A 14,336-nucleotide genomic window follows, 5' to 3' on the forward strand; every position below is an offset into this window, starting at 1 on the left:
AGAATGACTGGATCCACATGTGACATCAACACATCAAAGTCAGATACTGCAGTGTACTGGTGTGAGTCTGGATCAGGAGAGTTCAGTAGTGCAGTCAACATCACTGTACAGAGTATGTTATTATACATTTACTACTTGGATTTGGATGATTTAGACGTCACATGAACATTTGTCCCAGCTTTGCTGTATGTGAAGTCATTTCATGTGGGAAAAATAAAACACATACAGCAGTTTTAAATACACAAGATCAGATCTTCATGATGAACATTTGTACAATCTGTTCTTATTATTGTTTGTCAGCTTTTTCTCAAAGTGTGCATCAGCTGATGTGACTGAAACAATTGTGTGTGATTGTGTCACAGATGATGGTAATGGTCCTATCCTGGTGAGTCCTGTTCATCCTGTGACTGAGGGAGCTTCTGTTAGTCTGAGCTGCAGTTTGAGAACACAAAAAATACTTTCCAATGTGTTTTTCTATCACAATGACAAACTTATTCAAAATGATCCCCGAGGGGAGGTGAAGATCTCTGCAGTGTCAAAGTCTGATGAAGGTTTCTACAAGTGTCAGTACTCAGGAAGAGAGTCAGCACAGAGCTGGATGTCAGTTAAAGGTGAGCAGGATCAAAACATGTGATGGATTTTTATAAACCAATGACTGAGAAGGAACGTTAGATTGTCTGATTTAAGTCTCAAAGTCACTTGGCTCCATTTTATGAATGTATTTATTTATAAGATTATAATCTATTAATTAATTTCTGTTTTTTGTTACGTAACTTTGTCAGGAGCTGACAGCTCTTCATCTCCTGTGTGGTTGATTGTTGGACTGGTTTGTGGAGTCTCTCTCATTATTATTCTCCTGCTCTTGTTGTATCGCTGCAGACAGTCCAAGTGTAAGAGCCTCTTCTTTTCATGCTGTATTACAGAGTTTATTTACTACACACACTTTAATTATTCACACATATACTAATACTACTGTTATCTTTATGTAATCACACAAGTTGAATACAGTGAAATTGGTGTACTCCAGTTTGAAAAGCACGCAACACCTAGATATGAAAAAGGTGTGAAATTTAAGAAGACTATCTCGTGATATGTTTATAAACATTTAACTTTTTCTTTGTCTTTTCTTTTTTTTTATTGCAGTTCCAGATGAAACCCGAGATGTCACATATTCTCTCATTAAGCTTAAAGATTTTGAAAAGAGGAGTATGCAAAGCACACATTGTGTGGGGGAAAAAATTGTATTAATTATTTTCTTTTGTGAATTAATCTGATCATCTTAACAGGGAAGCATCACAAACCAGAAGAGTGTGTTATTTACTCTGAGGTGAAGACGGGAGCTGCAGGTACAGTCACAACAGTCTCATTCAGTGTTTGTACTTGAATGTGTCATCACATCATTATATTGCAGGTAATTATAGGTCAACATGGAGTTTAGTTATTCACTTACTGATCAGTGTTTCAGCTTTACTGAATCACAGCATCCACAGATTCTGACTCAGACCTCAATCACAAAACACACACATGCAAAGCTGAAGTGTCACAGGCAACAAATGATTTCACTTAGATTTCTTTCACTGTAGTTGTAAAAAGTTTAAATTCCATATGTATCCAACATCTTTGTATCATATCTGTGCTGAACAAATGTGTCCTGAGCTCTGACGTCTCTTTTAGAGGACAGTCTGATGTATGCTGAGGTCAAACAGCCCAAAAAAGAAAAAGCCAAGAAAAACAAAGGTGAGCAAAGTCTGCCATCATCTCCACTGAATATTGTTCAACATGTTTATCTGCTCTTACAATGTAAATCTGTTTATTTTACAGTTTATATTTATGTATTCACAATTCATCAGCTGATTAAAATCTATCATACTCAATTGTCTTTGCATCAGTGGAGACATCCAGTTTCCTCCTGGTTAATGATATTATTGTTTTCAATGATCTTCTCTTCATTCACAGGAAAATCAAGTCCTGCAGCTGATGCAGCAGTTTATTCTGAAGTCACATCAGGAAGCTCTCTCAGTAATTCTGCTGCCATGCAGGCTGATTTATTCTTCACATTATTAAATGTCTTCAGCTCATAATATCTTTACATGTTGGAAATCACTTTGTCTCTTTGTGCTTGTCTTACAGGTCAGTGAGGAGAGCTGTAGCAGCAAAGCCAAGAAGAAGCTTTTTATGAACCCACTCTTGCTCCTCTGATATTTTTTATTTAAATCTATGCTCTCATTTTTATGAAGATTATATATTTTTAAAATATACTTTTTAAAAAAAAATATATATATATATTCATTGTTAAAGGTTTTGTATAAAACTTCGAATGTATCCTGTTCCAACAGCTGCAAAAAAAAATAGTTTGAAATATGTGATCATATATTTAGTTTCTTATATAGCGCAACTTAAAGTCAGAGTTGTTTGCCATGACTTTTGTTGCCATGAAAACAGGATACTGCTGGACTTCAAGCTTGCTCTGTCCATTTTACTTTAGTTATTTTGTTTGTCCTGTCTTAGTTTTATTATATCTATTTGAGAGGGATTTATCTTTTACCTCTTTTTAGAGTCATTTTATATATTGTGAATAAAATAAATGTTTTTATTTGCTACTCTTTTGGGTGTAAAAGGCCTTTATTGGTTACTTTCTATTTTGCCTCTGGCTTATTTTTATCAACCGAAAAGCCTCATGATTTCCCCAAAATGGGGAAACTAAGCATGTGGTTTCAACGAAAAGCCTTCTGTTTATGAGATGTCTTTTTTCATGGTATCAGCACATAGCAGAGAGTAAACAAGGAGTTCAGACAAAAAGCACAGTGGAAAAATCACTTTGATAATTATCACTGTTACATTTAAGAATGCATGACACTGTGAAAAGCAATGAAAAATAATTGTGGTCATTGTGGTGCTGAGACATGGAAGGTGGAAAAAAAGCAACAAAAAATGTGACATGTCGTAAAACTGAAACTCCTCACACTGAAACAGCCTGTATGAGTCTGTTTAAAAAATAAAAATAAATCTGGTCTTTTCAATATTTTCCCCATGTTTTTTTTTTCAAACCTTTATATGTCAAAGCCACCCTGCTGAATAGCTATTGAAACTTGTATAGGCAGTATATAAACAACAAATAATATACCATAAACAGCAGGTTACATTAGTGTATTTCCCCATTTCTATTGTTGCCAACAAACAAACTCAAACATCACCAACAGCAAAAATCAGTCTTTGGAAAATCTGTATGTTTCCCTCCCTCCCCTACTTGCTGGCAGCTGGATTGCAGGTTGTGTCAGATAGCTCAGCTATTATTATGCCAGCAAGACAGCATTTAAGTCATTTTGAATTTGTGTTTGAAAAGGACAAAGAAGAACACCACAGTGAAATGCAAACTGAATCTATCTTATATGAAGTGTCTCTACTTTTAACCTGGAAAATTTCCTGTTAATACAATCATACTGTGATTTTCATGCCAGATTTCAGTGTTGTCCTTGTATGCAGTTTCTATAGTCTTTGTGAATATTTAGACATTATGTATTTTTATGATCATATATTCACAGTCTTCACAATTTTAAGCTGACAAAAATTATTCTGGAATGGTTCTGCGTTTTGTAGATATAGTTTTCTGCAAGTTGGTGAAACTCTGCCACTTAAATATTCTCTAAATATTCTCCCTTAATGCATATCTAAGGAGACAAGAAGTAAAAGTCAAAAACAGCTTTACTGCTGAGCTCCTTAATAAATACAACAAACAGCAGGTCAGGTCCAAATAATCTGAAACTACACCTCTTGCAACAAAACACAAACACAAGGACAGACACAAACATAAAAGAAAACATGGCAAAGGACAAGGAAGACAGGTGGGAGGACAGCTAAAACCAATCTAACTAAACACAAAGCACTATGGACACAAGAGATCAAAATAAGACAGGAAGATAAGATGAGACCAGAAGACCATAGAGACAGAAGATAAACAAACAAGGAGACAAGACTGGAGGGACAGAATGGGAATACTAAAGGGGATAAACAATCATTTAAATAAAGAAGTCAAGGAACTAAAGGCACTGATAACAAACTCATAAGGAAAGCAACCCCCCCCCCCCCCAAAAAAAAAAAAAACAAACAAACAACAACTATCATTATAAACTAAAGACTATCAATATATCTATCATATAGAACATAGTACCATTATACAAAGATTATAAAAAATACAAAACTAGATGAACCATAAAAATCCTATGAAAATCTAAACCCTGTGTCCAAGACATAGAGATCATAACAAATATTTGAACAACATAGTAAAATTAAATGAAATATATCACTTTAAACAATTAAACATTTAAGCATGCTTGTTTGTAAATAATATATGGATTTATAAGATTTTCAAATCACAATTCTCTCTTTTTTTAGATTTACATTCCATGCAGCATTCCTTTTTTTTTTCTTTTTTTTTTGCAGATGAGTCTGTAAAACTGAATCTCCTTATTCACTTAAATTTAGCACATGCCTTAGAAGTGTGATGACCCCTTGGCCTTTTGTGCCCTCAGTCTTAGATTTATGTTGTTTGTACTGTGCTTTGTTCTGCTGGAGGCTAACTACCTGCATGAGCTGCACCTGGACCCAGTGAGCTTGGCTATGAAGGCTTCTCTCTGTCCTGACTTTGGCATCCACATCCTTACTTGATCGTGCTTAACTGCAGCATGATTTCTTGAGTTATTTTGCTATTTTTACACTCTGCCACACATACATGCATGCTTTACACTACTGACCTGCTGGCAAACATGTTTTCTTTATTTATATTGCCATTAATCTATTCTTACTTAGTTATCACCTCGGTCAGTCTCCCTCTCTTGTTGGAGCCAATGGGCCAGGGTTGCCAGGGTTTCCATGGCAACAAAAGTCATACATGCTCTAGAAACCATCATAGCAATACAGTAAGCATGTACTCTGTCTTTTATCAGCCGTAGCTCACACATCAGCCTGGCTCTGATGTGTGGTTAGTAGAAAGTTCTGAGTTTATTTAAGCTGCTATAGTGAGTGATGAATTACTGTTGTGGTGAATAAGCTTTCTTTGGCTTGTGATTATAATCAGTCTGTTTGTAGCACATCTCCCACTGTACACACATAGAGTCTCAGACAGTTTCCTTCCAGAAATCACACACATATCAGTTCCAGGCCTGCTACTGTGTAAAACAGGATAGAATATTAGTGGATGCCTAGCAGTTGTGCTGGTCAGCCTCCTCTGGCATTCCCCCTGAACCCACTGCACCACCCCTTCCCTGCAGCTGAACCACAAACCACACCCAACCACCACGGACTGAAACTTTGCTACCACTTATTCCACTGAACATAATTGTTGGCTGAGGAAATGAATGTGCTTATTTGGTACAGGCCTTTCACAGAGTTATTATACCTGTGAAAATAAATTCAAGTGCAACTTAAAGTAATTGTGTATTGTGTATCTGCTAAGTAAAAAACACAGTGACTTTATCATTTTTTCTCTGGCCTACTAAACCAAAAAGAGGAAGAACAGTTTGAGCTGAATTTGTACAGCCTTCCAAAGAACACGATTGAGCCCTGACAGCTGATAGCAGAGATAGATCATAGGCAGAACTCAAGATACCAAGTTTTTAAAACTCCACTCTCATCTGTCATCACGTTGCTGCAGACATTAATTACTGACTAGCCACTTCCTTTTTTCTGTTTTATTTTGCAAATGATGTGCTTTAGTTACTATATATAATAATAATAATAATGGATTGGATTTATATAGCGCTTTTCTAGGCACCCAAAGCGCTTTACAATACCACTATTCATTCACTCTCACATTCATACACTGGTGGAGGCAAGCTACAGTTGTAGCCACAGCTGCCCTGGGGCAGACTGACAGAAGCGAGGCTGCCATATCGCGCCATCGGCCCAACACCAGTAGGCAGTAGGGTAAAGTGTCTTGCACAAGGACACAACGACTAGGACAGAGAGCCCGGGGATCGAACCGGCAACCTTCCGGTTACAGATACGCTTCCCTGAGCCACAGTCGCCCCAAATAATGTCTAATAATAATAATGTCTGCTATATAATTCAAAATAAAAACTGATTGCACATGCACTAAACACATTTGTCGTCTGCTCGCACATAACCTCTAGTGAGTATATGGTGGCATCTTATCCCTGACATATCACATCTTTTTTTGTGTAAAGGGGAACAGAAAATTCAGTCAACCGTTTAGCATAATGAGGCAATACATGGTTTTTGCTTTGTGTATTTCTCAATATGCTTTCAACTTTTAAAGTTAGTACTGCTATAAAATTCAAAAACATACTATTCAATAAATTGTTAATAAAGTTCAAATCTTTTAATAGTGTTGGATCTATAAGATCCTGATTTTTGGTGGCTGCTTTAGAGTCGAGAACCTGGTACTAGAAACTACCTTAGAAGTGCAAACAAGGAACACGTGAACACATGGTACATGGTAGAATAGCAAAGAAGCATGGCAATGGCTTACGTTACTGAGTGCTATGCTTTGTTTTCAGTTAAGAAATATATAGTTTTTGGCAGAAAGATATTGATTATTGTGTTTTGGTATTTTATTTGGCACATTTACCCACCAAATAAGGTCTGTGTGCATCTGTACCATTGCAATTTAGCAAGCAAGAAAATGAATTTGTGCGTTGGTTCATTTATTCCTCTGGTTTGTAAAAACTGCATCTCATTTCCATCAGTTCAGCCACATAAATAATCCGGTCACAACCACCTTCTAACCAAAATTCAACCACAAGATGAAAACATTTACATATCAAAGCAGAAGTGAAAGGATGTTTTCCATTGTAATAGTACAAAAAACAAGCTAAAAGTCTATTTTTTTCCTGCAACTTAAAAGGGAGTATCTTAACCTTGTTTCCTGTTATAGGCATATTCTTTGGTCTAATTATGTCAAAGCAAGTTTGTTCACCTCAACTATGGCCCAGCATGTTTTGCATGAACCTGCTCAGGACAGCCAGAAATAAATGATATGCTGCCATCCGGCCACTGACAGTCTCAAAAACCCAGACAAATATTCCAGAATTATAGCAATCTAAATGTATGGGGTTGTATGACTTTTTTTGTATGGGAAAAAAGTGAGTTTCTAAAGAAGACAGAAGTAAAACTAAACCTAAATGAAAGCTTTGCCTGACTTGAAGTAACAGAACTGTTATTTTATAACGCAGAGAAAGAGAACAACACTGAGAACAAGCTTGAATGTTCTGAATGGACAGGAAACGTAAACACTGATGCGGCTGAAGTTATAGCAGATGGTTGAGCTCAGAGTAAAAGGGAAGGAAGCATGGAAGCCACTGAGAAGAAGAAGTTACGGTCTCATCTATATTAAGCACAGCATCTCTTTCTTCTGCTTATTTGTGAAAGTAAAACACTGAAAGCTTAGCTGTGCATCAGAGAGCTGCAGAGCTGGATGTGAGGATGAAGCGCTCTTTGCTCTGCATGCTGGAGTTATTCTGTAAGTACATCACTGACTTTCTCTTGTGACCAATTTAAGAAACTATATTGGTGTAAATTAAAGTGTATGAGGTGGTTAACAAGTCTCTGAGAATTCGAATGGTATTACCTTATGTCCATTTAAAGCAGGGTATTGCGTTGGAAACACTCCTGTTTTACATTACTAGTTTAGAGCATATAAGCAAAGAAATTTGAGGATGAGTCTCCGATCTGAAAATTTACTTTAACCTCCTAAGACCTGAACTCTTCCACAGCATGCATTTTAAAGTTCTCTTTGATATTTGGTCACATTGGGGCCCGATGAATGTAAAAACAAAGAATTAACAGATTTTTTTTTTTGCCTTATTTTTGTTTTTAATAAAAAATAAGAGCCACCTATGAGGATATTTGTTTATAATTTTGATAGAACAGTAGCAGTATAATGTCGTAAGTGAATATCAGGCCCTTGTAGAGCAAAATTGAGTATTTTGGTCTAAATAACCCAAAATGTCCTAGGAGGTTAAAAAATCTTTTACTTCATAGTGAGTTGATTTGCTGCTGTTTTGATGATGTTTCAATCTTGATTTCAGTGCTCAGTACACTCTTCGATGTAAATGCTGAAGGTACGACAGTTTTTTTTCTTCCTGTTTACAAAGTATGAACAGCATTGATGTATCTCCTGTATCTTTCTGTTTATGTGTTGTCACGGCTGAATCAAAATCCAGACACAGACAAGAACTGACAAACTTATCAGGAGTTTACTTTCACAGACACCAGTAGCTGAGAGAAACAGGTGTCTATGGTAAACGTAGGGGGCTGATTATCCATCAGGAGAGAACCAGCTTTTTGATTTGGTGAACAAAGCCAGGAACAGGGTGAGTTAGAATTGATTTGAGTTGACTGACAGGAAGCAGGAGCGAGCGCTGCCCACACATGGGCCAGCACAAGGCTAGTTGTAGACACACTGGTGGCCCTGTGCTGGCCCATATGTGGATCATCTCTGGCAAACCTGAACCGGGCCACCAAATGGCCGTCATTCTTTGCGGTATGTGGGCCATGTGTAAGTTGTGTGCAGCCACGGGCCAGTTGCAGACACACTGCTGGCCCTGTGCTGGCCCTGATGTCAGCCTAATGTGTACCTTAATCAAGCCATGTAATAATAACATGTGCCGGAACATAATAGTGCAAAAGTAACATGACAAAACTCTGGTCAGATAGTGAATGGACTGATTCTTTAATAGAATCTCATCTAACAGATTACTCAAAGTGCTCTATACAACATGCCATATTCACCCAATCACACACTTTCTCTAAACTGAGTGCTTGACATGGAGACTGGAGGAGCTAGGGATTGAACCACTAACCTTCCGATCAGAAAATAGGAACATAAATAGTTCATAAATAGTTCATTGCCAGACCTGGCCCACATCTGGTTGACATACACTCTGCCATGACACCACCCAGCAAAATCTCCAGTGTTAAATTAACACTAGAGAGTGTCTATATGGGTCCACACCTCTGAGTGTTAAATTAACACTTTTGACAGTGTTATATGTTTAAAAGTAACCTAGTCAGTTTTGAAGATTAACAATGGCTAACACTGAGCAGTGCTGATTTTCTAACACTGGAAAATAACTCAAAATGTTAGAAGTATTCCAGTGTTAGAAAATCAGCACTGCTCAGTGTTAGCCATTGTTAATCTTCAAAACTGACTAGGTTACTTTTAAACATATGACACTGTCAAAAGTGTTAATTTAACACTCAACAGTGTTGTATTTAACACTCAGAGGTGTGGACCCATATAGACAGTCTCTAGTGTTAATTTAACACTGGAGATTTTGCTGTGCAGTCAGTCAGAAGTGCCAGCTTGATGTCGGATCCGGGCCAGACCTGTTTTCTATGAACCTGGGCCACATAAACCAAACCACAATCAAGCCAGATGTGGCATGCCATCACATAGACAGTGCCATCTTTGCCAGGTCTGGCCCATATCTGGATGACATACCACTTACCATGCCAGAAGTCAGCCAGCAGTGCCGGCTTGACACCAGCTCTGGGCCAGACCTGTTTGCTATGTAGGGCCAAGCAGGACAGATAAGGGAAAGTGAGAGGAAGAAGGAGAAAGTGCGACCACCTCCGTCAAGAGCCAAGAAAGAAGTGATCATATTATTTGATTATTATTATTATTATTATTACTTTATTTGAATCTGTGAAAATCAGAAAATCATATTTCAATAGTTACAGTGCACTGACTGCCATCTTTCATTTCTTCTGGAGTGTGGGAGAGGTTTATTATTCTTATACCCAGACTATTTGTTCTTATCAGAGTTTATAAAGTAATTTTACTACTATTAAATTTTAATTAATTTTAACAGTACTATATTAACATAGAACTATTAATAGTAGTGTTTTAGTATTTTTAACTACTATCAAAAACATATTCAAAATGATTGTTTGGGAAAAGGAAGATAGCACGCGTTGCACTGAACACTTATGATCGGCCATCCATGACAATATTCAAACATTTAAAATGACTGAAAGTTATTTTCATTGATTTAATGTTTCAATTTTAAATAATTCAATGACAACTGCTAAATAACATTTTACATTGAAAATTCATGATAACACTCAACAGACTCCAACAGAAATAAAGGTTGTTGTTCAGTGCACTGAAACTATTAAAATATTAATGAAAAGGGAAACAGATATGATGAGAAATTTAAAAATGTTTTATCTGACATTTCTCTTTTTATAAATAATAAATCAGAGCGAGTTTGATTGTGTAACACAGTCCAATATGTCACGTGCAGAGTAATTAGTCATTTCTACTAAGAGTAAATATTTAAAGTGTGATCAGTGCTGTAAGAAATTTCTTCCTGAGACAAGTGACAATCTGTTTTACATTTTCCTGTAAATTAATTGCAGATAAACCCAGGGCCACACTGACAGCAGGAACAACAATCATACCAGTAGGGGGCAGTGTGACACTGACCTGCTCTGTGCAGAGCTCTGATGGATGGAAATATGAGTGGTTCAGAGGAACCCAAAGAACCTCTGAAGGTCAAATCAGAGATCAACAAAACAGAGATATCAGAGTATCTCAAGGAGGAATCTACCGCTGCAGAGGAACAAGAGGAAACCCAGTTTACTACACTGATAGAAGTGATGATGTCACCATTGAGATAACCTGTGAGTTCAGTCATTTAGTTTGAAATATACATTCACTCATGATTATCAAACATACAATGTTAAGTTTTCTGTGTTGATTTCATGTTTCTGTTTTTATCTCAACTGTTAATATGTGTAAACAGTTTCCAATAAAGTTGTTGTAAAACAACGACCCAACTGGCCTCAGATATTCAGAGGTGAGACGATAACTCTGACATGTGAGGTGCAGGAAGGAGGTGAAACCACTGAGTGGGAGTATAAATGGAGAGGACCCAGGACACCCACACAGTGGACACACAATAATGATGTGACATTCAGTGTTTCTGAGTCCAGCAGTGAAGACTACATGTGTAAGAGTCGACGCAGAGATGACTCATATTCTTCAACAGAGTGGAGTGAATCCATCACATTGTCAGCATCAAGTAAGTCATGTTTGTTGTGTGATCTCCATTTGACAAATGTCATAATGGTCAGAACAGGATGGATTCAATGGTCTACAAAGCATGTTACATTGTTAGTCAGACAAAGAGCTGCAGCTGATAGTAGCCTCATTGTAGACAGTTTGTCACCACTTTGTGTCATGAACTTTCAGCTGGTATAGAGACGCCAATGCTGACCTGCTGCTCCATCACCTGAGGACAATAATGACATAAATAAACAGGATGAAAATATAGTATAGTATCTGCAGGTTATGTACAACCGGCAGAAAGAGGAAGTGGATGACATCCAGAAGTCCTGCCAGTGGCTGGACAAAGCTGGACTGAAAGACAACACAGAGGCACTAATCAGGGCAGCACAGGCACAAACTCTGAACACAAGATCCATAGAGGCTGGGGTCTGCCACATCAGGCAAGACCCCAGGGGCAGGCTTTGTAAAGATGCCCCTGAGAGAATCCAGCACATAACAGTGGGGTGCAAGATGCTAGCAGGCAGGGCACACATGGAACGCCATAACCAAGTGGCCAGCATAGTATACAAAAACATCTGTGCCGAGTATGGCCTGGAAGCCCTGAGGCCAAAATGGGAGACCTCCTGTAGGGTGGTCAAGAATGACCAAGCTAAGATCCTGTGGGACTTCCAGTTAGAGCTGCACAAAATGGTGATGCCTAACCAACCGGTCATAGGGGTGGTAGATAAGTGGAAGAAGACGGCTTTAGTAATAGACATAGTGATACCGAATGACAGCAACATCAGGAAAAAGGAACACAAGAAGATGGAGAAGTAACAAGGGCTCAGAGAAGACCTTGAGAATATGTGGAGGGTGAAAGTAACAGGGGTCCCAGAGGTAATCGGAGCGCTAGGTGCAGTGATCCCAAGCTAGGCAAGTGGCTCCAGCAGATCCCAGGAACCAAAATTCCAAGATCTCTGTCCAGACGAGTGCAGTCCTACGAACAGGAAAGATACTGTACAAGACCCTCAAGCTCCCAGGCCTCTGGTAGAGGACCCGACCTTGAAAGAAGACCGCCCGCAGAGGGCGAGGAGGAAATTATATAATATAGGCAGGTAATAAATCAGAGGGAATTTGATTTTGTAACACAGTCTAATATGTCTGATTTGCTGATTACTCATTTATACAAAACTACTCAGTGAATATTTAAAGTGTGATCAGTGCTGTAAGAAATTTCTTCCTGAGACAAGTGACAATCTATTCTACTTTTTCCTGTAAATTAATTGTAGATAAACCCAGGGCCACAGTGACAGCAGGAACAACAATCATACCAGTAGGGGGCAGTGTGACACTGACCTGCTCTGTGCAGAGCTCTGATGGATGGAAATATGAGTGGTTCAGACGAACCCAAAGACCCTATGAAGTTCAAATCAGAGATCAACAAAACAGAGATATCAGAGTATCTGAAGGAGGAATCTACCGCTGCAGAGGAACAAGAGGAAACCCAGATTACTACACTGATAAAAGTGATGATGCCACCATTGAGAAAACCAGTGAGTTCAGTAATTTAGTTTGAAATATACATTCACTCATGATTATCAAACATACAATGTGAAGTTTTCTGTGTTGATTTCATGTTTATATTTGTATCTCAACTGTTAATATGTGTAAACAGTTTCCAGTAAAGTTGTTGTAAAACAACAACCCAACTGGCCTCAGATATTCAGTGGTGAGACGATCACTCTGACATGTGAGGTGCAGGAAGGAGGTGAAACCACTGAGTGGGAGTATAAATGGAGAGGACCCAGGACACCCACACAGTGGACACACAATAATGATGTGACATTCAGTGTTTCTGAGTCCAGCAGTGAAGACTACATGTGTAAGAGTCGACGCAGAGATGACTCATATTCTTCAACAGAGTGGAGTGAAGCCTTCACATTGTCAGTATCAAGTAAGTCATGTTTGTTGTGTGATCTCCATTTGACAAATGTCATAATGGTCAGAACAGGATGAATTCAATGGTCTGCAAAGCATGTTACATTGTTAGTCAGACAAAGAGCTGCAGCTGATTGTAGGAGCCATAATTGAATGTATTGAATTTTGATGATCACTGGGTTTTTATTTGTTTGGTTGTTATGGGAGTCACGTGGGTGCTAGCGGTGACATTAAGAGGGCGTCGTCAGTCTGTAATTCACTGGTTTTGATTTTGAAAGAGAGGAGGGCTGGGTAGCCATAGTTTTTGTTGACCGCTGCACAACATGTTTCGCCTTGTTACATTAGAGCCTGTGACGTTGTAAGAGTCTGAATCAGGAGCCAATGACATTACTGTAAACTCTCAAAGCACTTTAATAAACAAGCAAACAATTCCACCTCTCGCACTATTAAGTAAAGTTGACAGCGCGTCAGGCAAATAGGCAGGCTTCATCCCCGGGCTCTAGCGACTGTGGAAGTCGCTACACTGATAGTAGCCTCATTGTAGACAGTTTGTCACCACTTTGTGTCATGAAGTTTCAGCTGGTCTAGAGACACCAATGCTGACCTGCTGCTCCATCATCTGAGGACAATAATGACATGAATAAACAGGATGAAAATATAGTATAGTATCTGCACGTTATGTACAACCGGCAGATAGAGGAAGTGGATGACATCCAGAAGTCCTGCCAGTGGCTGGACAAAGCTGGACTGAAAGACAACACAGAGGCACTAATCAGGGCAGCACAGGCACAAACTCTGAACACAAGATCCATAGAGGCTGGGGTCTGCCACATCAGGCAAGACCCCAGGGGCAGGCTGTGTAAAGATGCCCCTGAGAGAATCCAGCACATAACAGTGGGGTGCAAGATGTTAGCAGGCAGGGCACACATGGAACGCCATAACCAAGTGGCCAGCATAGTGTACAGAAACATCTGTGCCGAGTATGGCCTGGAAGCCCTGAGGCCAAAATGGGAGACCTCCTGTAGGGTGGTCAAGAATGACCAAGCTAAGATCCTGTGGGACTTCCAGTTACAGGTGCACAAAATGGTGATGCCTAACCAACCGGACATAGGGGTGGTAGATTAACGGAAGAAGACGGCCTTAGTAATAGACGTAGTGTAATCGGAGCGCTAGGTGCAGTGATCCCAAGCTAGGCAAGTGGCTCCAGCAGATCCCAGGAACCAAAATTCCAAGATCTCTGTCCAGACGAGTGCAGTCCTACGAACAGGAAAGATACTGTACAAGACCCTCAAGCTCCCAGGCCTCTGGTAGAGGACCCGACCTTGAAAGAAGACCGCCCGCAGAGGGCGAGGAGGAAATTATATAATATAGGCAGGTAATAAATCAG

The 14,336-nt window shown here is 39.0% G+C and overlaps 1 protein-coding gene and 1 long non-coding RNA gene across 2 annotated transcripts in view; both read left to right on the plus strand.

Moving 5' to 3' along the window:
* Positions 1 to 896: 896 nt before the first annotated feature.
* Positions 897 to 2,603, plus strand: LOC145425445 (uncharacterized). Its single transcript, XR_013906132.1, has 3 exons — positions 897 to 1,346; positions 1,675 to 1,737; positions 1,957 to 2,603. It is a non-coding gene; the product is annotated as an uncharacterized LOC145425445 (long non-coding RNA).
* Positions 2,604 to 8,442: 5,839 nt separating this feature from the next.
* The window catches only part of LOC113018948 (Fc receptor-like protein 5), a 52,880-nt gene continuing 46,986 nt past the window's right edge, over positions 8,443 to 14,336 (plus strand). The window contains exons 1-5 of the mRNA XM_080295515.1: positions 8,443 to 8,500; positions 10,381 to 10,644; positions 10,767 to 11,045; positions 12,301 to 12,564; positions 12,687 to 12,965. Coding sequence (XP_080151641.1) covers positions 8,443 to 8,500; positions 10,381 to 10,644; positions 10,767 to 11,045; positions 12,301 to 12,564; positions 12,687 to 12,965 — 1,144 coding nt within the window. The remainder of the gene's footprint in view (positions 8,501 to 10,380; positions 10,645 to 10,766; positions 11,046 to 12,300; positions 12,565 to 12,686; positions 12,966 to 14,336) is intronic.

This window comes from Astatotilapia calliptera, chromosome 3 (assembly GCF_964374335.1).
Source record: "Astatotilapia calliptera chromosome 3, fAstCal68.1, whole genome shotgun sequence".
Taxonomy (NCBI): domain Eukaryota; kingdom Metazoa; phylum Chordata; class Actinopteri; order Cichliformes; family Cichlidae; genus Astatotilapia; species Astatotilapia calliptera.